Genomic DNA, 27883 nt, shown 5'->3' with positions numbered 1-27883 from the left:
CACACCACAGGACCTCTGCAGGCTGCAAGTTACACTGTCAAGAATTAACAGCAATATTTGGGTTTATTTAGCCTTTCATAAGAAAAAAAAGTTGTTTTTTTTCAAAGTCATATTTTCACCATGTCATTCATACACTTATAAATGTTATAGTTATAAACTTAATATTTTATTTTCAAGCTAAATATTAAATTTCTAAGCTAAATATTTAATTCCTAAACTAAATATTTAATTTGCTAACTAAATATTTAGCTCAAACCTAAATATTTATGTTCCAAGTTAAACATTTCATTTCCAAAATAAATACATAACTAAATATTGAGCTCAGAGATAAATATTTAACTTGCTAGCTAAATATTTTGCTAGCAAGTTAAATGTTTAGGCCTGAGATTTATTTTTTGTTAGCAAATAAAATATTTAGTTCAGGAATTAAATGTTTAGCTTAGAAATCAAATGTTTGGTTTGGAAATTAATCATTTAGCTTGGACAATAAATATTTAGTTTGGAAATTAAATATTTAATTTATACCTAAATATTTAGTTTGCTTACTAAATATTTAACTTGCAAGTTAACTATTTCATTTGTAAACTAAATATTTAGCTTGTAAATTAAATATTTAATTTGGGACTATGTTTTATAAATTAATTTGTAAATGTATGAATAACGGTGAAAATATGACTTTGACAAAAACTTTTTTTGTTTTATAAGGCTAAATTAAATGAAAATATTGCTGTTAATGTTTGACTGTGTAACTTTACAAACGACACCCCATAGGCTGCAAAGGTGATCGTTTTTGTGATCGGCATTGAAAGATATTGATTGGTATCGGCCAATCAAACTTTTTAATGGAAACTGGCTTATCAATATAGGTGGCCAATCGATCGGAACATTTCTAGTTTGAATGTTTGTTTCAAACTTCTCTGGTTTGTGTTTTGTATGAGATTTTGATTGACTGGCTCTAAGTGAATTTTAAACATTTCCCTCAATCTAAAATGGATCTAAAAAAAAAATAATCAATTTAAGTAAAGTTTTTTTAATCTGTTTTGCAAAAATCAGTTGAATATTGGATTTTTTTAGGTTCTCCTGTTGAGTCAGTGAAAATCATCTCTAACCTCTCCACTTATTCGACAGTTGCTCAGCTTCAGCCCCGTTATCTCAACTCAAGATGTACAGCTTCATGGGAGGGGGCTTGTTTTGTGCCATCGTGGGAAATATTCTGCTGGTGGTCTCCACTGCCACGGACTACTGGATGCAGTATCGCCTCTCTGGAAACTATGCCCACCAGGGCCTGTGGAGGTACTGCATGTCCAACAAGTGCTACATGCAGACGGACAGCATAGGTGGGAACATCAGGATGTCTTTAGAGCTCTTTGGATTGAGTGTGTTTCTTGTTTTAGCATTGTTTAGCTGACAGTGAATGACAGTGAGTCTGTGAGCAATGGAAATGGAGATTGAAATTTTAAGATGAAAAATCTAAATGTGAATTTTCTTGTGCAACTATTAAGCCTTGAGGTTTCTGTTAGCACAGTAGGAACACCCAATCTGATGATTAAAGTAGAAAAGGGGGAAATTAAAATCACTACTTTATCTTTTTAGACACTTTTTTTTCCCTTGTGATATTTTAAAGATTTAATTAGTTGAATTCTACTTGTTTTCCTTCAGCTTACTGGAACGCCACCAGGGCCTTTATGATCCTATCAGGGATGTCGTGCTTCGCAGGTGTCATCGCTGGCATCATGTCCTTTTCACACTTCTCTTCCTTTGAAAGGTTCAACCGCTCCTTTGCTGCAGGGATCATGTTTTTCATCTCCAGTGAGTTTCTTTCACTCAGCCTGATAAGGACAAAATGTCTCCTGTAGCCATGGATAAAAGTAAAACTTGTTAAAACTCTTAGATTCTTGTGCTTGTAGAAACATATTGATGTTTCTTTTTTTTTTAAAAAGTAAGGAATAATGTTATGTGTTTATAATGTTCATGCAAGTGAAGATGCAAAATATTTAGATTAAATTAATAGTCCAGATTGGTTAAAGTTTTTTTGGCAACGTTATGAACAATTTAACAAGACTAAGTTAGGTCCTCTGGGCTGATTCTTCTTGTTGAAACATTTTATCTTTTATCCAAAATACTTCTTCAGTCTGAGGAGCTGCAACAGACTCAGTCTTATAACAAATGAACAAACGATGGATGAGTTAAAATGGATGGATGGATGGATTGCTGGCTGGCTGGATGGATGGATGGCTGGATGGATGGCTGGATGGATGGGTCAACTGTCCCCCTCTTACAATGCTGTTATTGCATCACTCAGCCCTCTGTGAATAGCAAGCGACCATCAGGGCACTAACAATCAATTGTTAGGCTGGTGGTCCTCAGTGAACAGTTAGTTCTGGCTGTCAGCAGCAAACTGGTTGAGCCACTATGAGAAGGTGCTATTTATAAGACTGAGTTTGTTGCAGCTCCTCAAACTGAAGAAGTATTTTGGATAAAAGACGAAACGTTTCAACAAAGAAGAATCCATTCAAGGGACCTGACTTAACTTTGTTAGATTTACCTGGATTATTGAGCATGCATCAGGACGTTATGAACAATTATTATCTTACCGTTTGTAGATGGCTCTTTGAGTCTCTGTTTGGATAAGTCTGACTAGATTGATGAGCTAACAGTTTTTTTTCCTGCAAGGCTAAGACCAAAACATCTTAAAACATCTGCAGTCTCAAAATATTCAATGTGGTTCACGTGAACTATACACCATATTCAGTTTGTTATTACATGAATAATCCAGCAAAAATATTAAATAAATCTTGCTGCCTGAGTGCCACAGGCTGCACCAAAAGTGCTACAGCTAGCTGCTGCTGTTGCTGCCATATAATAGTTATATACATATTAATGTAAAAGGGAAATTGACAAAAAGAGGTTGTTCAAAGAACTATCTATGACAGGCGTAGTCTTTCCACTGAACCTCACTTAAACTTGTCTCTAACCTATTGTTTTTATAAAATGCTAAAAGTGAAATGTTTTCAGTGTGCAGAGTGAGAAAGGCACTTTTGAATTCACCATTCAGCATCACAGATATGAACTTCCTTCCTCGCAGCTTTCTTTGTTCTGCTGGGTATGGCCGTCTACACCGGAGTGACCGTCAACTTCCTGGGGAAGCGTTTCGGCGACTGGCGTTTCTCCTGGTCCTACATACTGGGCTGGGTGGCCATGCTCATGACATTTTTTGCAGGTGAGAATCAAAAAAACATCTGGAGGCACATCTGTATCCAAGCCATAATATTATGCAGCTACAAGATCAAAACATTCAGAGGACCTCTTGGCAATGCTGAATGTTTTCAGTTGATTCACATTTTAGAATTAAAGTAAGAACAAATGTACAAACATGTGCATGCACTATAGTCATCCTGCAACGCATCTTCCACAGCAGATTGTTCATGTTTTATTTTTCTCACATGATTTTAATAGGACTCGTTTCTCTTTCTTGTCGCAGGTATTTTCTACATATGTGCCTACAGAATGTGTGAGTGCCGGAGAGGAACTGGACCACGCTAAAAGCTGATTTTTTTTTTTTTTACAAAAAACATGGGACACTTTTGATTTAAATCACCAAGCAGAAGGCGGCAAGGCCGTCATGGCTGATCTGATGGAGAGCTGATACTTTAGATCGATGATGGTCTTAACTTGGTCTATGGAACATATTTATTTTCTCCCAGGAATATTCATCATGAAGTTCTGAATCTAATCTTGTGTCTAATTATTACAAATGCAACACTGAAATTAGCCCCTCCCATTTTTTTAGGTTCATTAAGATTTTTAAATGAGCACTTTGAGAGGTCATCCTCAGTGCTTGATTTTATATATTTTTTAATTTATTGTTGCTGCTACTCACCAGCAGATGGCAGCACTCAACCAGCCAGTGATAGATAGGACAAAAATGGTTTGATCAAGTGGAAATTTCATTAAGGCATTGAATTAAAAAATAAAATCTTAAAATAAACAGATTGTGCATCATTTATTTGCAGTAACAGAGTTTCAGAGTGTCATATTCTCTGCAAAGCTACGAAACATATTGTGGGACTTTATGTGTAAAAGGTAAAGATATTATACTTTTTTGAATTTGCTCTGAGTTACAAGGATTTACCAAATAATAATAGTAAAATATAATCTCCTTATTGTGTTAGTATAGAAAAAAGTGTTGCCTCAAACCTGCAGGATGTTCAGGTTTTTTTATCATCAGCTTTTATTTTTTATTTTACTAGGATTAAAAAAAAAACCCACTGAGATTAAAAACCTCTTATTCAAGGGAGTCCTAAAGAGGCAGCAACAAATACAACACAAACAAAACTACACAATTCAAAGAAAAGGTCAAGCTATAATTAGCCTCAAGAACTTTTAGTTTGGATGTAAACTAAACTACGAATGACAACAAACTACCAAGCAGAAGGTGAGAAGATGATCATATTCCTGAATCAGAGGGAGCAACAGGGTGGAGGGTCACCAAGTGTTGGTACGGTTTCCTCCTTTTTCTTGGTTCTCATCCAGTTCTTTCCATGAGGAAAGGAGAGCTAAAGTAATGAATGCTTTGGCTACTTGGTGACGCAGAAACAACGACAGAAATGTAAACAGTTGGCAAACATGCCCCAAGTTTTCGTGCTCAGCTAAAGAGATAAGCTCTGTTATGTCGTTTGTCTTTTATCTGGATTCTTTATGGCCTGCGCTGTTCCATGAAGAACATTCACATGTTGTAATAGCAAAATAATTCAGGACTCGTTCTTTGCTATTAAAGCAGCAGTTGTCAAAATGATAAAATGATAACTCAATATTGGCATTTTCATTTGTCTATTTATATATAAATTCACTACAGTAGACTTTAAAACGAAGGGAGCAAGCCCTCACACGTTTATAGACTCTTCAGAGGTCGTTTTTATGCTTTGAATGAAAATTTTCTACATTTCCAGAAGCTGTAAACATCAAAAAGGGACGCGTTTAAAGGTCTAACATTCCTTGAAGCACATCGCTCATGTTTGCTAAGGTTTGCTGTGGCGGCCATCTTGAATTGGGTTTACTGTACACCAAAAGTTAGTTGTATACGTGCATCCAACGATTGCTTTAGCTTCATAAAATTAATTTGGTCATTCATGACGTTTTGCTAGCAGCATAAGCAAACACACGCCTTTGTCTCGTTCGTGGCTTCAAGTAGTAATTTATTCCGCTTTCTTTTTGCTCTGCTATTACCATTCACTGATTGAGTTTTGTTTTATTGCAATGATCGAGGATGCTGACACAGCAGGACCTTATAACAACTGTCCTTATTCCACCCGCTGATCCCTCTGGACCTGCTTCCTCTCACCGCGACCCACAACGTATCAGGCTATTTTCTGTTGAATCACTTCTAAATTCTCCCAGCTAGCAGTTCATGCGCGACAGACTTGGAGTGAGGTTTTGGAAAACGACTTTATTGAGTAAGTGAACACTAATCTGGTATTGCATTGAGTGCACATACAAGAGACAGTTGATGAAACATTGCACTGGACAACAAAGACGAACAAAAGTACATAATTTACACATCTTTTTATAAATAAAGCCTATAACACATGAAGTGGTTCATGACACTAAATATACAACTTGTAGGTGAAAGTTTGTTGAAGCTTATAGGAGGTTTGTGGTGAAGATTTGAACTAAAAATGTTTTGACCCTAAAATTAAAGAAAATCATAAAAAATAATCAGTTATACCCATTTGATTGTTCATCTAAGCATTACCATTCATAACATAGCAGATAATTGATTACTATTTCTTGGCAAGAACTATAAAACTTAAAAAAAAAAAAAAAAAATTATATTCAGTGTTCTCCAAGTCAAAGTTCGCAATAACACCTTAATGAATAAATGAATGAATGGATACCGTGTTTTTCTGACTATAAGGCGCATTAAGCGAAACAAAACAGTCAAACTTTATTCAACTCATTCACAATAACCACATAAAAACGGTTCGAGGTCAGTAAGCACAAGGCGCACTGTCAATTTTTTGAGAAAATTTAAGGATTTTAATTGTGTCTTATAGTCCGAAAAATACGGTATTTTATAAATTTTTACAATCCCTGAGGGAAATGAATTTTTAATTAATGTTCACTGGCTTGACTTATTTAAGGAACATGTGCTTTGAGTGTTGGGAGTTTTCCGATCAACAGAAAGAAAATGAACCCATCTTTCCCCATCGTTTCACACTGGAACCTGCTCACACTGAGCACTCAACAGTCACGTTAAAATGTGTATTTTGGTTCTCTGGGGTAAAGAAAACTACAAGTAGTTTGTTCACAGATGAAATTATGAACACAGAAAGACGATCTATATGTCTCTTCCACCTCACACTGTCTCGTGTTTGTGAAGTTTCTTTAAACTGCGTCTGCTTTTGATCTTTTTTGGACTTCAAAATGAAACGATAGATTCAGCTGCAGTGCGTGCTTCAGTAATCCTCAGCTGCTGCACCGCGGTGCTCGCTGCTTGTTCATTCAGGTATTTCTCTTTGCTTTGTAACCTTCTGCCCATTCATGCCTGAAGGAAAGATCTTGGAAGATCATGAGACATGATGAGAGAGAAAAGGAAATTTCCTTTTGAAGTCATGGCTGAGGCAGGCCAGGATGTAATCTAAAACATAAAGTAATTACCCACTGGGTTTTCCTTTTCATGTCAGATTAAGTAAATAATAAAAAATGAAAAAGTCACTTTACTGTTACAAAGTTCTGCCTGAAGCTTGAGGCACATGTTAAAAATCAAATGTTTGACTTCAAACTGTTGTTTAAAAGTGACATTACTTTTTTTTCTTTTTTTAAAAATAAAGCAAACGCTTAAAGAAACGTTTTGTAGCGGAGTGGGCTGTAGCAGCTGTGTCTGATCATTTCTGATGCTCTGCAGCAAAGCACAAACAGGATGATGAGTGAGACATGGAGGTCTCCAACTATAGCACATCTAAAAACAAGTTGCAAAGCGTCATTTTAAAATATAACTGCAACAACAGCAAAATGCATATTCAGCTCAAATTGTAACAGTGCACACAGAGGAAATTAAGACATAAGCACTCATTTAATCATGCAGCTGTCAGCTCTGGTTCTTAAAAACGAAGCTGAGATCTGTTGAGTTAATGAACAATCAATATCTTACTTGTTTTAGCTAACTTATCAAACACTGTAAATTTGCAGAAATGAAGTTCTGTGAAGAGTTTTTGAAAACAGGTTCACGTGAAACGCTTTAACAATTTTGTGACTGGAGTTGTTTAAAAGGTAACAATCCACTTTGGGCTTGTCCACGCTCAGACAAGTCGTGAGCGTGTAAATCTAGTCAGAACAAAGCTTTAATTTCTGTAAACCAGGGCGATTCAACTAGCGGCTCGTGAGCCAAACCAGGCGCAAGGGTGAGCGTTCGACCCACCAATGGGTTCTTTTTTAAATAAAACTAGATTTTAAACCATAAAACTTACTTAATGACAATAACTGCTGGATATCTGACCCCTGAGCTCTTGGCTTTCAGTAACTGTGGTCCCCTGATCAATTTACCGTATTTTCCGGCCTATAAATTACAGTTTTTGCATAATTTACATGCCCTGCAACTTATACATCAAAGTGACTTATGTATGTTTTTTATTCCCATATTTATAAACCAATTTTTGGCTGAGAAATGACCGTTTTCATTCATTCTGACATCGAAAATATTGAACACTACCATTTTCAGCTGCTAGATGGCACTCAAGTATATGGCATGCCATTGTGTCATGTAATAGGTAAATGTGGCTCTTGACACAATTGGCTTGCCAAAGCCTCCCACCTTCATCCAGCACCGGCATCATGCCTGGAGCAACCGTCAAATCAGCTTCATTTTGATGCGCCGCCCCAGCGAAATGCAGCTAATTTGACCATTGAAGTGCATTTATTAAGTAAAAGTTCAACTGAGACACACAGTTGCTATAATTTCTAGCAAACAAATAATTGTTTTAAAGTGTTAATCTTGTTAAATTCTTGTTAAGGTCCTCCCATGCATGCTCCAGTGGCTGCCATTTGGCAGCCAATCGATTTTTGGCACAACACCGGCCCACATTTCCAGGTCGTCAGCGGTGACGTGTAATAGAAGCAAAATATTTATGTTTTTTCCTCTTTATAAGACATATTTGGACTGATGCGACTTATAGGGCGGTGCGACGTGTACGGCGAAAAATACAGTAGTTGAATAGCCCTGTTCTAACCGAGGTAATGCCAAGTGCTGTCTTCAGCAAATACAATATTAATATTGTTAATAACTTTCTACAGAACATCACTTCAAAACCTCTGAGCTGTCACTATAAGACTTAATCTTTTCAACCAGTCAAACAACTTTGCAGGGCCAAATGTTGGGGTCAGAAATTGCAGGAGGAGCTTTGCCCTTGCTTGTGGAAATCTCTTTAGTTTATTTCATCTGCAGCCAAAAAGAATTGCATATATGTAAATTTAAATTCATATTAAAAAGTAGAACATTAAAAATGTCAAATGATTTCAAGATTATTCTGATACGTTCTCTGATCGGACACTCTACACCAGGCTCTCTTGGGTTTCCAGAGTCACTGTTTTAACTGGAATGTTCTTATAGTTTGGAGATAGGAAGAAGAAAAAAAAAAAGGTGCCTTTGTGTTGCTGATAGATAGATATCAATAAGGTCATCTATATGTTATCAGGTTTCACCGTTCAGCAGGGCGTGTCACGTTGAAAGGCTCTGATGTCTGATAATCTGCCTCTCAAATTTCCACGTTTCAGGGCCTCTCCTACGGTAGCGGGTCCCTCTGGATAAGAGTTTTAAAGCAGGAAAAGACTAAAGAATAAAGAATTCTGATTGAGCTTCTCCTGTTATCGTTGCTGTGAGCTTGTTCCATCGAATATCATTCTGAGGATTCTGGGATGTGTGGTCTTTGGAGCAGAAGGTACCTGAGGTGCCTGAACGCAACGCAAAACAAAAGGCGCTTTCGCTTAGTTTTTCATTGGTTTGTTGGTGCGACAAAGCTGGAGTTAACGGGAAAACGAATGCTCTATTTAAAAAAGAAAAAGAGCAAGGAAACAAGATCTGCATAGATTCCCAAAGAAAAGTAAGGTGAAAAATGAGAGTGGTCATCCCTGTCAGCTTTATGGTAAAGGGATGTGTGGTCCTTCTTTGTGTTAAACAAAAGCTAAAGTCACTGTGGGGGTTTGAACATCTGCAGCGTCTTTAAACGTGTCTGCGGCGGTGGTGGTGGTGATGACTGTGCATATCCTCCATGGTGATTCGACCCCACACACCAATCACAAACGCTTCAATCTCGCACTCGTTCTCCCCGCGAGCGATGCGGAAGTAGCCGTTCTCTCCCCAGTTCTTCCCCCAGGAGTTGGCAGCAATCTGGAAAGAATATTTCATCAGTCACTCTCAAAACACCTGCATGAAAAAGGTTTAATTTGCAAAAATTGAGACAGAGTTTTTAATCTTTGCACAGAATCCCGCCTTGAAAAGTCTGAATATAGATCTGTGCTTGTAAATTTTAATATAAAAGCTACACACCGTGAATCTTAAAAAAATAGAACCATCTTTTTTTTTAGCTCAAAAGTAAAAAAACAGACAAATTGCAATAAAAAAAAAAACCTACCCAGTATTTTTGTGGTGTTCCGTTAAAGTCTCTGTCTTCTCCCCACCTGTGCACAAGGAAGAGAAAGAATTAAATCAAAATGAAATTAATAAACAATGAAACAGTCATTATTATGCCAAGGAGAACAGTGTTGTAATTGTTTTAAATTTAAGGCTGTATCTCATCAAACATCTGATGCAAATGCTTATCATGGAAGTTTTGCTTGTTTTTTTTCCAAAGAAAATCAGATGAAAGGACAGTGAGCTGTGTTTAAGCATAAAAAAAAAAAAAAATCACTTTCATCGTGTTGGCAACATCCTAAAAAGCTGAGTATTTACAGTTGGACATGACCCGTTTCCACTCCTACACTTGTCCAATCCAAAGAACTTGGAATTTCCCTTATCTTGAACTATTTCCACCCTCCTGCCACAAAACAGGAAATAGAGGATCGGTTGTGAGGAAGTGAACGCCACCTCCGTCCACCAATACCGACATAGCACAAAACATCTAAAAACAACAACAAACACTCCTTGTGACCCTTGTATTTACTCTTCTCACATGCCAGCATTTTTTTCTCCAGAAACCTCAACAAGAACCCATGAACTCCCATCGTTAAATGCCCTTTAGTTTTAGCTTAGCCGCTGCCAGCTCCTGCTGTCTCTGCTCATCTTCGTCAAAACATTGTCCCAACGCCAGTTCTCATCCTGTTTGTGCTCCTCAAACCTTTCATTTCCCAAGAGAGTCCCAGTGCCCACTCGCTTGTTATCTTTTTTATAGGGGAAAGGAATGCTGGGAAAGAGCCTGGATGCTCTCAATGCTTGCCAACGCAACACAAGCAGAAAGTTTTGTTTCTTGAGCAAAGCCAAACATGACCGTGGCCAGAAGCAAACATTTTTAAATAAAATCTGCATCACAGAGTTTGAAACAGAAGCAGACATAATTAAACTACTGACAATCTATTATCAGGCTCACAGTGAGCTCACTTGCTCCCTTTGGGACAATGATGAGCATACCACTATGGCTCACAGTCCCCATCCTTACCCAATGCCCCTCACCTTCTCTGGGACCACTGATCCCCCTCTTTCTGTCCGGTGCAGGGAGGATCAGCAGCCCAGACAATGGCCTTTCCACCACAGTGGACCTCAATACTCTTTTCACAAACATTCCCAGGGCCTGGGCTTAAAGGGATGCACATGTATGGGATTGGTTTGTGTAAACACACTGATGCCGGTGGCAGGTCGGAGAGCAAAACATCGTGCCCTCCACCAGCTCTATATAAACGTCCACCAAGAACGGCGAGGAATAACAGCTTCAGTGGCAGTACGCAACTAGTCCTTCATTTTTGCAGCCCCCGGTTTTGCACAATTTGTGAGAATGAACGGGTCCAACCAGGTGTTTTGCTTGTAATCCTGTCTATCAGAGCCAAAACCAGTAAACACCTGTCACTGCAGCAGTGCTTTGAGCTGGGACTGAATGCTGCTTCCATACACTTTTGTTGCAGATATTAGAGGAAGTTAGGGTTTTTATCGCCTATTATGCAAGATTTTTCTATTTCTGTCAGAAGAATTTGGTGACATAAAAACACTAAAGTTAGAGCACATTTCTAAAGCTGACCATATATGTCTAAAAGGTGTCGTTATGGTTGCCCACAAATCATTTAGTGATATCTCTTAGAACTCAGACTTCTTTTAAAATTATACAGCTAAAGATGCAGCTTAAAACTGTCCAAACATTTCATCTTGTCTAACAAAGTTCAGTCAGGTCATCTGGACGGTTTAGATTTTTGTTGAGACGTTTTGTCCTTCATTCAAAGGACTTCATCAGTCCGAGGAGCCATAAACAAAGTGAGTCTCACAAGCAGCACACTCTCATAGTGGACCAACCAGTTTGCTGGTGAAAATATGGTTTCTGGGGCCCGTCCTCTCCCCTGTTGACTCCTCCGAGACAGCCATAGCCAAAGTGGTTCAAGACATCAGAGTTTATGCTCAATAATCCAGGTATATAATCCAACAATTTTCAGCCAGGTCATCATTGTTGGATTGTGTACCTGGATTACTGAGCATGAACTTTGTTGTTTTTGAACCAGTTTGGCACGACTGTCGACGAGGAAGAGGGCCAGCACCGGAGGAGGGGGTGTGCCAAAGACACCATCTTAGCACCAACAAAACTGGTTTGTTCCACTTGGAAGTAAGCTGTTGTGGGAAGAATTAGTTTTGTGTTGCATGTTTCCTTGACTGATGAAGCCTTCTGGATGGAAGGTGAAACATTTCAGCACAAAAAAAAAAAAAAACTGCCCAGATGACCTGAATGAAAATTGTTGGATATACAGTGAACCCTCGCTGTAACGCGGTTCACCTTTCACGGTCTCGCTGCTTCACGGATTTGCATCGTGCATTGTGTTCTGCATTCTGATTGGCTAAACAGTCTCTCCAGTACAGTATTGTAAAAAAAACGTTTATACAGTACTTTTATTTGTTAAATAAATGCATGGGCCTGTAAAAAGGTTTTGTTCTTTGGTTTGAATGTATTATGGAGTATTTCGTTGTATAATAATTGTAAAAAACATAAAGGTTACTAATTCACGGATTTCGCCTATCACGGGTTCTTTTTGGAACGTAACCCCCGTGAAAAACGAGGGTTCACTGTACTCCAAAATGTATGGTTTTTCTCATGAGCAAGGTAAGCAAACATCTAAAATAACAATCTTTGGGAATGCTGCTCAGAACAACCTATTTTTAGGAACCATGTAATTTAAGAAGGCGATGATGTCATGTTTTCAAATGAAATAATATTTAAAAGGGTTACAAAACATTCACCAAAGAATGAACGAAAGCTGAGGATTAATTGTGCTCTCTTGTGATGATGCTAAATTCACATCGCTTTGCTGGCTGCTTATGAAACACTTTTCAAAACCATTATACCGTACGATGAGTCATATTAAAAAAAGTTCTGTACTTGTAAAAAGGATTATGATGATATCTAGAGTTTGAACCTCTCTTGGCTACTTCGTGCCCTCCAGGCGACACATGCACCAGCAGCATCAAACTACCTGTCTGGTTGGGGGACTGTCTGAATAATAATGAATGTATTTGTATTTTGACTTGGATTTGAAGAGAAGAAACAGACGGGAAGCTGGTTCGTCTGAGAAGCAGACAGCCATGAAGAGATGATGGAGACACAACAGAGAAGGGAGGACAAGACGTGGGGTGGGGGTGGGTGGGTGAGTCCAGGTGTGGCAGTCGTCTACCTGCCTGCATATTTGTGGCTGTCGGAGGTTACTAGGTTGGGGGAGGGGGGGGCAGCGCTGTCTGGTGCAGATCAGGGAGTGGAGCCAAGGTGTGTCTCTAAAGTCTGGGTGGGAGGCTTATATTCACGTGTTCACTTCTGGCTTTGTGCAAACACATGAGCCGGTGGAGATTTGAATCCAACCCAATGTCAGCAGCCACTCAGTAAAGGCTTTTATCCATCTTACATAACAAGTGCTGAAAACATGAAAACAGACACACAAAGTGTTCTCTAAAGAAAAGAGGAATGTTTATCTCCAGACAAAATTCAGTTTCCTGTCGATAACACGAAAAGCAAGCAAGCTTTCACGCTGAAAAGTGTCAAATTAAATAAAGACTGTTTGTGTTGAGGTTAATCAGATTTGGACAAACGTCTACTTCGAGCCAAGATGCGACGAAAGCCACAGGACAGTTTGTGTGTCAGGAACTTACCCAATGATCCTGACTGAGTGCGTGCCATGTTTGCGATAATGTGGCGCTTTGGCGACGCTGACATCAGTGTGTTTGTAGATCCCGCTCTTATAGACAAAGAAGTCCTCGTGGACGTCCATTATAGCTGCAGGAACAAACAAGCGGGGAGAATGACGTGGCGGATTCAAACCACTTACACACAAACGCACACAGAAGCACACTTTCCTGGATCAATTGTGAGCGGGAACGATAAGATCTAATCTGAACACTGATTTATCTAGAAGTAATTAGGCTATTTTACCAACAAAACTGTGATTGCTCCCCTGAGTCGCACACACCCACACATCAGAGAGGACTGTTCTTTGTGTGTGTGTGTGTGTGTGTGTGTTTGTGCATCTGGACTTTTCCAGCAGCTTCCCACTTGTTCTGTTGAACCTTATCAAGACAAACTTGCACTAAATCTTTGTTTTCCCTGTCCAAGAACATTGCGTGAACCTTGACTGCAGGTACATAAACACAACACAAAGGCACACACATCCATGCCTGTTTGCCTTTGTGTCAAAGAGCAACTCTGATGTGAAAAAAGGAAACTTTGAGTCTTCCTGCTCTGGACGGCTGAACAATGATACAGAAAGTTGGCACAGGTTCTTAGATACTCTCTCACACACACACGTGTACACGTGACTTCTCTATTGACCCAGATGAGCAGCAGACAGTAGAGGAACGTCAGGTCAGCCCCACTGGCATAAAAAAAAGAACGTTTGTGACCAAATAATCAGGGTCAGAAATGAAACATTGAACAAAACCATCCAGAGGGTCAAACGTGAGATCACCAGGTCAGATGCATCTCAGGATTTGTGTTATTGTGTCAATGTTCATGCAGCATTCATACTATTGTGATCCATTTTTCTTCCAGATGTTTTTCGCCATCTTTCTCGTTCCACTATTTTTTTTTTTTGCTATTTTAACAATTCACATATCAAAATGTTCAGCTCGTTCAGGAGAAGGGTGTTATGACTTTTGGTATTGGTGCAACTTTAGCTTTTTGAAATATTTAGCCTTTTCTGCCATTTTTCCTCATAGAAAATGAACTGAGCTCATTTTACATCCTTCACATCTTTAGATCTGTTCACAACTGCTCCTTTCACTTTTTGTTCAGGTTCAGCTTCTTTCAGCTTCATTCTGCAAATTTTAAATTTTTTTTCAGCTACTTTCAGTTAATTTCAGCTGTTTTTCTGTTTTGTGCTCCTTTCAGGATCTTTCTGCTAACTAAAACATTTCTGTGCCTCTTCTAACTTCTTTCTGCTAATTTCAACTTGTTATGCTCCTTTCAGCTTATTTATGCAAGTTTCATCTTTTTCAGCTAGTATTTAGCTGTTTTATGCTAATTTAGCTTTTCAGCTAATTCCACATTTTTAGCTAATTTCAGCTATTTCCACTTCCTTCTGGAAGTTTAAACTTCTTTTTTCTTTTTCAGCTACTTTTCAGCTTTTTTTATTGTTGCCAATTTTACCTTTTTTAGCTAATTTCCTAATTGTTGGCTAATTTCTGCTTATTTAAACCTAATTCAACAAATATGTGTTCTTTCTGTTATAATATTCTGTTAAATTAGGCCTGATCTTCCATTTCAGCTACATTTCAAAAATGTTTTTAGCTACCTGTAATTTCAGCAGTTTTTCAGCAAGTTTTTCGGCAATAAGCATTCACACTGCATTTTTACAGGAAAGGCATTTTCTCTAGTTTAATTTAACTCTAACTAGAATACAGCCATATTCAGACTTTTTAAAGGAAGGTCAAACTATTTTGGGAGGAAATGTTATCAGAATCTTATTTAAGGATTAATTTAAGGAAAGAACAAGGGATTGTCTTACCTTGCACAGGGCCATTATCCATGATTTCCTTCATGATCTCCTTCTCCTAAGAGAGTCAGGGAGAACAATTTATAGGTAAAGGAAAACGAGACGGACACCATTACAGGTCAGTAAAACAGACAAACGGCCCTGGCTGTTAAAAGTCAGATAACAGGATTGAGTTGAGCAGGGCCTGCTGGTCTTAATGCCTTCCTTATTGACTTTGCAGGCTATCAAGAGGGAAAACTAGAAGCAGTAATGATTTGGAAAGGAATTAGCTGTCATTTAGTGTTGATAGATGCTGGCTGATAAAACCACATGTTGGCTGCAGATCAGCACACAGCCGCTGAAGACAATTTGAATGTTACCGCACAATTTGTTGTATGAGAAGAACACATGAAGTGAGATAGAAGAATAATGCTACCGGTTATTATCTATACATCCAAATTTTAACTCTAAAATTACTGAAACTCAACTCTTTGATTTTTGTGGCCTCTATTTCATTGTGTTTTTAGGTTATTTATTTTCTGTTGCATTTTTCTGTCCCTTGTGTTTTAGTTCAGCTTCCTGCCAGTTCTCATTTTCACCCTCAGTCAACCTCAGTTGTTCTTCAGTCAGTTACCACTTACACCCATTTCCAATTAGTCATCACCCAGATGCTACCACTTTCCATTAGGGTTGAACAATTAACTAAATTTGCAATAATATTAAGATGTGATGAAACGAGACTGTCTGATCGCAAAGGCTGCAATTTGATTGGTCACGTGATCTGGTTACATGACTTGCGAGTGAGCGGAGCAAAGCAGAGCAGGGAGCGGGAGAAGTCAACACTGAGCTTTAACCGGTTGTACAATGGCGTCAGGCTCAACAGAAGCTGACACATCTGAAAGTTTGGTACCAAAGAGGAGCAGCACGACTGTTTACTGAAATTATTCTGACTATAAAGAAAGAAGACGCTGCACAACGACATGTATTGTGCAGAACCTGCCTCGCTGCTGTTGCTACTTCTCGAGGTAACACCACAAATCTTTATCAACACTTAAAAAAACACCACAAAGCCATTTACGATGGTTGCATGGCTAGAATGCCAACGACCAGTGCTTCAACTTACAGTAAGCAAAGTAGCAGCTGACAGGGATCACTGACCAAACTGTTCGAAGGTATTACTCCGTATGAACATAATTTGAAATGGCACACGGAAATAACTCGAGCAATAACGGAGTTCATAGCAAAAGACATGATGCCCATTAATATAGTGATCAAGCCTGGGTTTACAGCTTTGGTAAACACAATGGATAAGTGGTACAGAATGCCCTCGTGCACACATTTTAGCCAAGTTGCTAAAAAATGCAGCGACAGAGTTGCAGCAGAGCTGAAAACAGTGGAGTTTTTTTTCAACTGAAACAGATTTATTACTCGTGTTCTTTGAAAAATACATGAGAAGACATTGAAAAATAATTGCATATTAAATCACAATATTGATGTAAAAAATCTCAATTTGAATATTTTCCAAAATCGTTCAGCCCTACTTTCCACTCACCCCGTCCTATTTAAACCATTTCTGATCGCCGCTCCTACAGCTGTTCATTATCTTGGCTACCAGCCAGATGTCTCGGTCTTCTTTTTGCTCTACTGTGTTTTATAATTAGTTGCTATGTCAGCCCTTTGTTTTCATCTATTTTATAAATTAGTTATTTATTTTATTTGAGCCTTCGTGTCTGCTTGTATTTGGGTCCAACCCTATACGACTGTGATACACAGGGAATAATTACTATTTTAATGATATGATGGTCCCTCTTCCAACATCAGCTTAATAATTCTTATTTACTGAATTGTGACTCACTGTGATTGTGCACAAATCTATACTACACAGAACACTTTAGTGATTTCATGAAAAGTTAAACAGACAAATTTAATTCCAAACACATTTCCAAGTCTTTACACAACAGCTATACATTATGGACAATAATATCTAAAGTACATCATGTAAGACGATATAGTCATATGCTGTTTAACATGATAAACTCATCAACATCATCATCATATTAGATTATTGTTGTGCCTCAATAGGACTTCTTGAAAGCTGGATAAAGAACAGATTTCTTTCTTCTATGCAGATTCATGTTCAGATTAATCCTGCATGCTCTCGTGCTCATTCACAAGTGAGTCAATTTACTAAAATTGTGCGTACAAGCCATAACTCAATTAATTTGAAAACCACTGAACACACCAGTTTGCCAGTAGCTGAGAATCATTCCCAGCACAAACTCCGAGCCCAGACAGATCTTTGTTCAAAGCCTTGATAATAGTGAGTCAGTCCCATCTGTCTGTTAGCAAAGGAGCTCATGAACCACTTGGCAGATTGAATAAAACTCTAGTAAAATAGTAATTTTATGTACGCCTAACTGCTGGAGTCATCCTGAATCAAGATGGCTACCACAGCTGATCAACCTTGGAAAACTGGCTACAGTCGGTCCATTTTACAGACGTTGAGCTAAAACTCTGTACGTCTACTGCAGCGAGTCATCATCAACACATATTTCAAGTACAGACAGATTAAATGCGTGATTTGTTTAAAAAATTGATCTGCAAGGCAACAAAGACTTTAGACACCTTCCAGAAAAGCTAGTTTCCTTTTGTGCAAGGCTTTTTTTTTGGTGTGTTGGTGTTTGGGCAGTGCTTACGTTGGATGAGAGCCTGTAAGGTGGAGTGGACTGGTAGATGTCATTTTGGTAGGTGTGTGTGTTGGGGCAGCGCTGCGTGGCCTGCCTTTTCCCTCGTCCAACTGAACGGCTCTGCATCATACAGCGAGCCACCTCTACAGGTGTCTGCTGCGGAGGTGCGTATGGGTAACAGTCCTCCGTCACAACTCTGCCAGAGAAAGGAAAAAGATTTGAATGTAGATAAAAATATGCAGTAATGTTCGTGTTAAGTGTGGTGAAGGAAGCGCCTACCCCCGCCGCCGCAAATACCACCAGGCTCCATCAATGCGCCCTCCAGCACAACCTCCCTGGTTGCGCGTGTCACAGGAGATAAGATTTTGGGGAGACAGCTGAGGAGTCATATGACCCATTGACTGGATGGAGATTCTGTCTGATGCTACAGCTAATGAACACAACAAAGAGTAACATTAAACAGAACTAAAAATAATTCAGTGTCTGACTGTAGTTTTCTTTCATTATATTTGATGCCTTAAACAATATTTACTGTGTTCCCTTTACAGTAAGTTCTGTTTAAGGACTCACCTGCAGTTGAAAAGGCCCAAGACGCAGCACAGTTGCCCTGATCCAGCGGTTCATGGATCTTCCCCGGCCACTTCTCTGCCGAGTTAAAGTAGAGCGGCAGGTGGTCATTCTGAGGATCCATGTTCATCTGTGAAAGACAAATGAGGCAAAGATCAAACGTGTTTCATTCATTCCTCCACTGATGTTCTGCAGTCGATTTCTGGGTGTTTACTGGGTCCTCGTTAATCTTCAAGGTTCATAGAATTCAAGTTACTGAACCTGCTTTAAAAACTTTCATTTTTAACTTTTTAGCTTTTGATTACCTGCTTTGTTGCATTTATCACCAAGGTGATTAACTTTTTAATAAATTCTAATTCAAATTCAAAAATACTTTATAAATCCTAAAGGGAACTTAAATGATGTTGTAACTCGTTATTTTCGTTTCATTAAGAGATGTTGTAGATGCTGATGGCTGTAGGCAGGAAGAATCTCTTGTAACGGTCTGTCCCATAGTGGATCTGAAGAAATTGGCCGCAACCAAATTCGTCTGGCCTCTCGGTTTCCCCAGGCAGCAAGACCACCCAAATGCTGGGCAGAACTCCTCCCAGAGTGATGGTCACTCCTCCCAGCAGCCTGCCGAGCTCCTTGTCACTGCAGACAGCCAGCTGCAGGTGCCGGGGGACGATCCCGGCCCTTCTGCTGTCACGAACCGCATTTCCTGCCATTTCCAGAATCTCAGTGGTCAGGCACTTGACCACAGTCGGCAGGGAGCCGGGAATGCATCCACGGCACCTCCTTTTCAACTCATTTGAAATTTAGGGTTGTAGCTGATATTATTTGAACTTTTGCGATGTTAATCAGCTGTAAAAAAAAACACCCTGTTATGGTTATGCATCATAACAAATGTCCAAAACTAAAAAGTTTTAGTAAAAATCCTTCCAGCTGCACGACATCCGATACCAGAAGAAACAATCATCAAAGAAAATGTTATTTACATCCAGAAAAAGAGGAATTAAAGTTTCCAAAAGCAAAATCTCAGAATGAAAGTAACAGAGCTGCTCCAACATGCAGCCACCCGGAACGGTGCAATTCTAGAACTCAAGTTCTAACAGTACAGTACTTTAAAATGTTATATATACCATCAACATTAAGAATTAAATACACCATGGGATATATCAGTAAGACCCTGTAACTAAAAAATCAAACAAAATCTTACACATTTGGTTGATCGGTTACATCACAGTTAATCTGAACGCATTTTCCAGGCAGATTAGGATTCATTTGATAAGATAAAAGGGCATACACTTCTGAACCACCGACTTCCCCTTTCCCCTCGAAGACTTTGGCTATCTGTGCTGCATTCCAATGATTAATGATGTATCAGAAAGTTACCTGATGCATAACTGAGGAATGTACTGAAGCTTGTGGAAGACCAAAGTCCACAATGCTCCTGGTCAGACCAGAGAGTCAAATGTTCTGGAAGAATATGATGGCTTATGTGTGTGAACAGTCTCCAAAAATATAATGACATCACTTATTTCCAACAGGAGTCAAACAGACAGAAAGTGATGAACGGTGGTTCTGAATGAACTGTGATCATGTTAGAAGAGCATGTTGGGACATGTGGACAATAAAATCAAGAGTAGGTTTGGGCAGGAAGGATGGATTTGGTTGGAGGAGAGGTGTGGAAAGAAAAGGAGGTTGTTCTTTATCCTCCAGACAGCCACCATCCCCTCCTCTTTTTTTTTTCTAATGTTTTGGTTCTGTCTTATGCAATCTGTCTGGGCCAAATATAAATAATGATAGACACGACCAAACGGGTCTGAGGGTTCCAGACGAAGCTGCTATCGCAACAAGCCCCCATCATTAGCCAGAATTGTTTAATCAGCGCTCACTTGTGATAAACTGAAATATCACTCATCAAAACTTCACAGGAAGAATGCAGGAGCTTGGAAAAACATGAAACGTCACAACTCAGCTTTACAATCATTCCCGTCGCCAAAATATCCTGTTTGCCTTTTACATTATATCCACATTACCAGTTTTTCTTCCACACACATCATCATAAACTGTATGTTAAATGAATAAATCAGGTTTTGTTTAACCACTTTAAAAAAAAGTCTCTGTTTGGAGAAATTTGTTTAAATTCTGACCAAATATAGTCGGAATTACCGTATTTTCCACACTATATGTCGCTCCGGAGTAAAGGTCACATCAGTCAAAAAATGCCTCATGAAGAGGAAAAAACATATGTTGCTTCGTATTATAAGTCGCATTTATTATACATCAAAGCTGACCCCCAGGAAACGTGGGCTGGTGTTGTGCCAATAATCGATTGGCTGCCAAAATTCGATTGGCGGCCGCAGTAGCGTGCATGGGACGACTCGCTGTTGCAGTTCGTCCAAATTTAACAAGATTAACCACTAAAAACAATTATTTGTTTGCTCGACATTATAGCAAAGGTGTGTCTCAGTTTAACTTTTCCAAATGGTCAAAACAGTTTCATTTTGCCTGGGCGGTGCGGCGCAGTCGCGTTGCACTAAGAACAGTCTGTCCCAGTCGGCAGCCTTGTGGTCCACGGCCCCGGGAGGCGGCGAGGTGCAGGTGGGGGAACGCTGTATAGCCACCTTTGTACCTGGACTCTTCCAAACCGATTCAGAGCCGGTCACGGCGCACCGCCGTAATGCACCCGGCAGGAGCCAGACAGACATGTTCAGTATGAACGAACATTTAACGTGTCAGTCAAATATTGTATTACAAATAGGGGTGAAGTATATAAGTCGCTTTGGACTATACGTCTCAGGACTGGCCAAACTATAAAAAAAGAAACGACTTACAGTCCGGAAAATACGGTAAATACAAAATCTCCAAACTGAGGTAATTCAAAACAAAATCTACAGCAGGTAAGATATTAATTGTTCATAACTGTTCCACAAAACCTCATTTTATTATGTCAATCATGTGTTGTTTTATAAACTGATGGTGTTCAGCACAACATGACTCTATAGCTCAGCACCCACGAACAATATTCATAAACAGACAGTTCAGTCTTGTCCATCACATGGTCAAAAACTCTGCAGCATGCCTTCTTTAAACATCCATTTCAATCCCAATGGAGAAGAAAAAAACACAAATTGACATCAGGCTGTCATAAAGAAGACTAATAATAATGACTGAGTCCACTAAATGAGACAAAACCAGAAAAGGACAAAAAAATGGCAACAAAGATGAGAAAAGAGACATAAATAGAGCTGATAAATGAACAGAGGAGCAACATTTCCAAATATGGGCAGCAGTTTCTCTTTCAAGCTGAATGTTTTAGTTCTCAGAGGAGTTAATCATAACCCTGTTACTCATCATTTTATGTTCAGAGGTGTACGAATCACATGACTGCACTTAAAACAAGCAGAAACGGGTGGTTTTGGAGAGATTTGCGTGAGATAAAGTTTTCTAGGATAAAGCTCAAATATTTAGAGGCTGCATCTGCCAATAAGTGCAGTGATACATTATCTGTACCTGAATCTCGTTCATGTTCATGATGATGGTGGAAGGTTTCTGTGTGCCCAGACGGTAGCGAATTCCTTCATCCAAAGTCATGCCATAGAACTGACTGTAGTTGGCTGCTTTCCACCTGAAAGCAGAAATAATGAGATTTTAAAAAAATTGAAAACTTGAAAATATATCTATATATCTCTTAAAAAAAAGGGAATGACTGCTTTGTTTCCTACCCATAGTTGCCTCTGTTGACAGCATGAACAATGTCAGGCTCAATGAGACAAGCGTTCTGCTCACACTCCCAGCGACCCAAAGACCCACATGTACTACAGGAAGAAAAAAACAAAGTATTGGTTAAAAATATTATAAAAGCAGGAACAAAAATCCTCTAAATAACTGTACTGATGCTGAAGCCCATAATATCAGCAGCTAAAATATAAAACTCCAGTAAGAGCAGAGGCTGAGTAGATTTTTTCTAATAAAAAAATAATCAAGAGAGGAATGAAACCAGCAAAAATCTTCATGCACTATGACGTTTGCAGACAACATTGTGATCTGTGGTGAGAACAGGGAACAGGTGAAAGAGAACTTGGAGAGGTGGAGGTATGCTCTTGAAAGAAGAGGAATGAAAGTCAGCCGTAGTAAGACAGAGTACATGTGTGGGAATGAGAGGGAGGCTGGTGGAACAGTGAGGCTACAAGGAGCAGAGGTCACAAAGGTGCAGGACTTCAAGTACTTGGGGTCCACTGTCCAGGAAAATGGGGATTGTGGGGAAGAGGTGAAGAAGAAAGTCCAGGAATGGAGAGGATGGAGAAAAGTTTCAGGAGTGATTTGTGACAAAAGATTGTCAGCAAATGTCAAAGGAAAAGTTTACGAGACAGTGGTGAGACCAGATATGTTGTATGGTCTGGAGACAGAGACATGGACAAAAAACAGGAGAAAGAACTGGAAGTGGCAAAAATGAAGATGTTGAGGTTCTCCTTAGTGACAAGGACGGATAAGATTAGGAATGAGATCATCAGAGGTACAGCACAGGTTGAACAACTGGGAGATAAAGTTCAGGAGGCCAGACTGAGATGGTTTGGACATGCCCAGAGGAGGGACAGTGGGTATACTGGTAGAAAGATGTTAGAAATGCAGCTGCCAAGAAAAAGACAAAGAGGACATCTCTGGATGCAGTTAGAGAGGACATGGAGGTAGTTGGAGAGAGGACAGAGTGAGATGGAGGAGGATGACTCGCTGTGGTGACACTGAAGAGGGAAAAGCAGAAAGAAGAAAAAGAATCAAAAGAGGGATGGAAATAAGAAAGTAGCAGAAAGGTTGTTTAACTGTAGCAATGTACACATCTTTTGTTCAGAAGTAATTTACTTTCTGAAAAGTAAATCTGGAGGCGTGTGTCAGTGTGTTAGACTATCTGTGAAAAAATAAAATTAAAACCTTTTGTTTCAACCATCAAAAGTAAAATCACAAAACAAATCATCTTTCATTTTCAGACTACAACTTCATCCAATATCATGCAGTAAACTTTCCTCTTGGTGCTACTTTAACATGTAATACGTTTATAATTCAGGTTTCTTAGCTGATTATCGGTTGGATTTTATTAAACGCTTCACCAGTCTCTTTAACAAAAAGCACAGCTTTACCCAAACTCTACTACTCAAATGTGCAGATTCATTACCAACAAGAGTTTGTTCAGTTTCCCACTAAAACCATTAGAAGACTTTGATAAGAGGAGAGACTTTTAGCCTCCATCTCCCTTCAGCTGCAGCACAGACCCTGCAGGTCCTAAACACACTCACAGTAACAGTCCTGAGCACAGAGCTGAGCTCAGCAGCAGAGATGAGGAAAAGTGAAAATTACATCTACAAGGACAGTGGACATATTTAACATTCCAAAACAGCCTCCCTGTTCCAGACAAGCACCTTCTGAGAGGACAAACACACAGCTGGATGGCTCGTCACCCTGACTTCACTTTGGTGTGTTTCGGTATCGGCACCACTTAAACCTTAATTTGCTTCGGCTGTTGTTCAATCAGACATATGAGTAGAGAAAGCAGACTCCTTCAGGGGGTTTGGATCATCAGAACAAGCAGATGTGTTTCATTTTATTAGGGTCCGGTAGTGTTATCAGAGAGGAGGGGACATGTCCCAGCTGGAAATGGCAGAAAAATGCACCACAACTTTTAATCTTTTCTTGTGGAGTGAGATAAAGTACAGTAAAGTACAAAACTGTGGCGTAATCTTGATATTTATTTGACAGCTGTCCTATTTCTGCAACAAACAGGAGGAACAAAATCAGGGGTTCAAATGCTGCTTAATTAGATACTTTGGAGGGAGACGGCTGTCAGCGCGCGGAAGCACTGCTTTCCTCCTTGCAGAGGTGGGAAACACATTTGGCAAATCATTAAATAGAGAGAGTGGGAGTAGGAAAGGGGAGTTTTAAGTGTCCATTTGGGCCAAAGTTGTGGTGCAAATTTTCAAAAGGCCACGTGGGAAGACTGAGCAACACGTGTCAGGCTGTGTGAGCATTGGAGATGTTTTGTTTTTGTTTTTACTGCAGGTAAATTCTGCTCTCTGATGACCTGGACAAACAGTTTTTTACGATGCCAAAAATATTGGGAGTGGTGGCGCAGAGGTTAGAGAAGGTGGGCCTGTGATCGGAAAGTCGCTGGTTCGACTCCCTGAACCGACAAACATCAAAACGTGGGTCGAAAATTTAAAACACCATGCCTCCACCCTCATTGCCCCACTCTGGGCCCTTGAGCAAGGCTCTTAACCCCCACCATCTGCTCCCAAACAGGTCTCTCTTGAAAATGAGTCCTCGTGACTCAATGAGGCTACCTGTATAAATAACAGGTAAATAAAATGTTTATGAATCCTGCTTAGGGTTGCATGCGTGGCTTTTAAAAAATAATGCTCGTCTTGTTACTGATTTAAATCCATCTTCTTGTTTTGGTGTTGTGTTTTATGACATGCTTGATTTTTAGAGCTGTTTTGGACTTCTGGGCTCCTGTAGATGAGATAATGTGCTTTTTTTTTTTTTTTTTTTTTTTTAGAAGGACGCAGCAGATCTTCACTGTGAGGATCAGAGGTTCTTTTAGATATGTTAACATTAAAGATACCGTTTGTGTATAACAATCAAACAAAATATCACCGAGCCAAAAACATATCAGTGTGAATGCAAGTTCATCCAAATACTGAGACATGACACAGAAACACCAGACAAAGTCAAAGTATCTTTCTTTCTCCATCTTCCATATCGTGCTGAAAAATGACAAGGATTGTTTTTGCCCTGTGGGTGTCGAAGGCCACTCAGATAACAGAGTTATTCCAAAATACTGCTTTAGAAACAGTTCTGAAGACCATGTCAGGGTCATGAAGTTAAGAGGTAATCGTGACGATGTCCTTCAGAAACAATGAACTGAAATAAGAAATATGGACACAATCAAAAAGATCCACACAGGAATTCACTCAAGAAGCCAAAACAGAAAAGAACAAGTTTGTATAATTTAAACAAGGTTGATTTTTTTTTTTTGTGCTTTGGAAAAAAAATATTTAAAAAGTATTTTTTTTCTACATCAAAAATAAACTTGGGTGCTAAAGAAGACAAATGCTCGAATGCTTGGACAATTTACCACGTCGATTAAAAGTGGAACCAAAACAACGTTTGCAAACACAACTTGGCTACAAAATTAGAGACAATTTCCCATCAGGTTTGATTTGACTGATGTTCTCTTCCACAGACGCAGACTGTGATACTCTTCCATGTGATGAGTGCACATAAGATTGATTTGTTTCTTTTTGTTATCTTTTGTTTCTTTGTTTATGTTCGGGCTTCTGTATCATTTTAAATTACTGGTGTTTAGCATATATCTTAGATCCTTGTTTACTGTTTTTTACACTTTATATTTTGCTATTTTGGGTGTAACTAGGACCCTGAGTACATAATTTAGTTCCACCTCATGTACCACATGTGATGCAAATGACAATAAACTTGACATGAACTTGAACTTTATGTTTGGATTTTTCTTATTGCGTATCAATCAATGATCTGAGATCGTAAATGTCTCAAAGTTGTGCTCACTATTTTAGTTTCTTACACCAAGTGCTGCTTCAGGAATCAGAAGCGTTGCTGATAAATGGTTATAAACTTAAATATTGTGTTAAATTTCAACTAATTACAGAACTTCAAAGTGTAACATATTATATTACAAAGGGATATACACAGTGAAATTAATACCTGTGAATGATTTTATATCAAGTTCAAGTTTCTTTATTGTCATTCGCATCACGTGTGGTACATGAGGTGGAACGAAATTGTGTACTCAAAGTTCCAATTACACTCAAAAATAGCAAAAATGGGACGTATAAAATTCAATTCAATTTATTTTTATATCACCAAGTCACAACAGAAGTCATCTAAGAGCACTGCACAGAAATATCCATTTATATATAAATAATTTAACACTATTTATCTGAGGAGCAGACTGCTTTGAGTTTAACTTCATCGCAGAACTCATCAAGCAAGAAGGCGACAGAGGAAAGGAAAAACCTCTAGCAGAACCAGGCTCAGGACAAGTGGCCATCTGCATCGAGTGGCTGGATTTGAGAAGAACAGATACACAATGGCAGGTATATATTATATTTTATATAAAAAGAAGCAGTATATAAGGATCTAAGATGTACACTAACATATACGCTAAACACTAATAATGTAAAACAATACATTATTAAACCAATTCATCCAGTCGATGTCGAGATATTTTTAACTGGACTGATTGACCAGGCAACAAAGACAAAAGCAACTGATCAGTGGACACAACCTTGGACCGAACTTTAGGATATTGAAAGACCAAGGTGAGCCAAGAGGACGACATTAGCAAAATGCCTCTCTGTAAGGACTTTTATCAACTGAATGATCAGATGATTTTTCATGATGGAGCATTCTTTAAGTCCTGAGGGACAAATTTATCACCTTAAGGTTTTATAAAAGAAGATGACGCCTTTGAAAAGTTAGCGTTTTTGAGTAAAAGTTGTTTTTCAGTCTGCCACTTAGCTGCATTTTTTTTTTTTTTACTTAAAATGATTCTTTAATAGCATCTCAGACATTATAGTGTCAACTTTAAAATGTTGTTTGAGCACTCAAACCGTCATGTTCAGTTAAAATTGGCATACATATTAATATATATTAGTATAAGTGTAAGTATTTCCTACTAAAGATTTAAGTCATGCCAAACTAGTCTGACAAAGAGACAGCATAACTGTGAAGCTGCGAAACACAAAACTCGAATTTCAGAACGTTCATAACCTTTTATAATCAGTCTTCTATTTCACTTATGAGGAAATGAAATAATTAGATGCGTTCTGAAAGAAATGTTTTCACTCAAAACTTGGATATAGAAAGTTATTACTCAATGAAAACCACTAGAGGTTTTTTTAACCAATCCATATTTTTCAGCACAAAGACTTGACTTTCAGTCTGTGTAAATCCTGCACACTTTAAGAGAGCCGTGCTCCTCTGAGCTAGAAAAGAATGTGAAGGAAAATGTTGCGTATAATATGTTGTTGTGATGCATTCTTCTAAAAAATGGAATGTTTATAACATAAGAAACATTTTCCCAAGCACATCCAGAGCACACAAAAACAAGTAAGTGAGAAGGTGAGGAGAAAATGTTCATTTTTTTAAGCTACTTAAACCAACAGGAATTATGTGGCTACAACAAAGATTTACATACCATAGATTGCAGTTCTCTTTGTACGTTTGCCCTGTGTGGAACTGGTTTCCATTTCTTTCACAGACGCCTGAGGAGAGACAAAGATAATGGGTTTGATGTGGCTAAACACAATTGATCCCACCACTCATCTGAAAGAAATCTATAGGCTCAACTTCAGCTATAGACAAAAATAGAACACAACGAGGGGAAAATCGCACAGTACACACACACACACACACACACACACACACACACACACACACACACACACACACACACACACACACACACACACACACAT

At 38.9% G+C, this 27883-nt stretch overlaps 2 protein-coding genes across 2 annotated transcripts in view; one reads left to right on the top strand and one right to left on the bottom strand.

The window, feature by feature from the left end:
- The window catches only part of LOC119425989 (lens fiber membrane intrinsic protein), a 5067-nt gene extending 1079 nt beyond the window's left edge, over nucleotides 1-3988 (top strand). The window contains exons 2-5 of the mRNA XM_037693548.1: nucleotides 1129-1337; nucleotides 1660-1809; nucleotides 3086-3220; nucleotides 3482-3988. Coding sequence (XP_037549476.1) covers nucleotides 1129-1337; nucleotides 1660-1809; nucleotides 3086-3220; nucleotides 3482-3543 — 556 coding nt within the window. The 3' untranslated portion in view covers nucleotides 3544-3988. The remainder of the gene's footprint in view (nucleotides 1-1128; nucleotides 1338-1659; nucleotides 1810-3085; nucleotides 3221-3481) is intronic.
- Nucleotides 3989-9080: 5092 nt separating this feature from the next.
- Nucleotides 9081-27883, bottom strand: part of tinagl1 (tubulointerstitial nephritis antigen-like 1) — a 26498-nt gene continuing 7695 nt past the window's right edge. The window contains exons 3-12 of the mRNA XM_037693547.1: nucleotides 27604-27670; nucleotides 22103-22195; nucleotides 21891-22005; nucleotides 18396-18522; nucleotides 18105-18255; nucleotides 17835-18021; nucleotides 15172-15217; nucleotides 13322-13445; nucleotides 9627-9672; nucleotides 9081-9382 (exon numbers count right to left, since the gene is read on the bottom strand). Of these exons, the coding sequence (XP_037549475.1) occupies nucleotides 9215-9382; nucleotides 9627-9672; nucleotides 13322-13445; nucleotides 15172-15217; nucleotides 17835-18021; nucleotides 18105-18255; nucleotides 18396-18522; nucleotides 21891-22005; nucleotides 22103-22195; nucleotides 27604-27670 (1124 nt within the window). The 3' untranslated portion in view covers nucleotides 9081-9214. The remainder of the gene's footprint in view (nucleotides 9383-9626; nucleotides 9673-13321; nucleotides 13446-15171; nucleotides 15218-17834; nucleotides 18022-18104; nucleotides 18256-18395; nucleotides 18523-21890; nucleotides 22006-22102; nucleotides 22196-27603; nucleotides 27671-27883) is intronic.

Source organism: Nematolebias whitei, chromosome 19, assembly GCF_014905685.2.
Source record: "Nematolebias whitei isolate Nwh7 chromosome 19, NemWhi1, whole genome shotgun sequence".
NCBI lineage: Eukaryota > Metazoa > Chordata > Actinopteri > Cyprinodontiformes > Rivulidae > Nematolebias > Nematolebias whitei.
The sequence above is the reverse complement of the archived record's forward strand: the minus strand, read 5'-3'. Positions and strand labels throughout refer to the sequence as shown.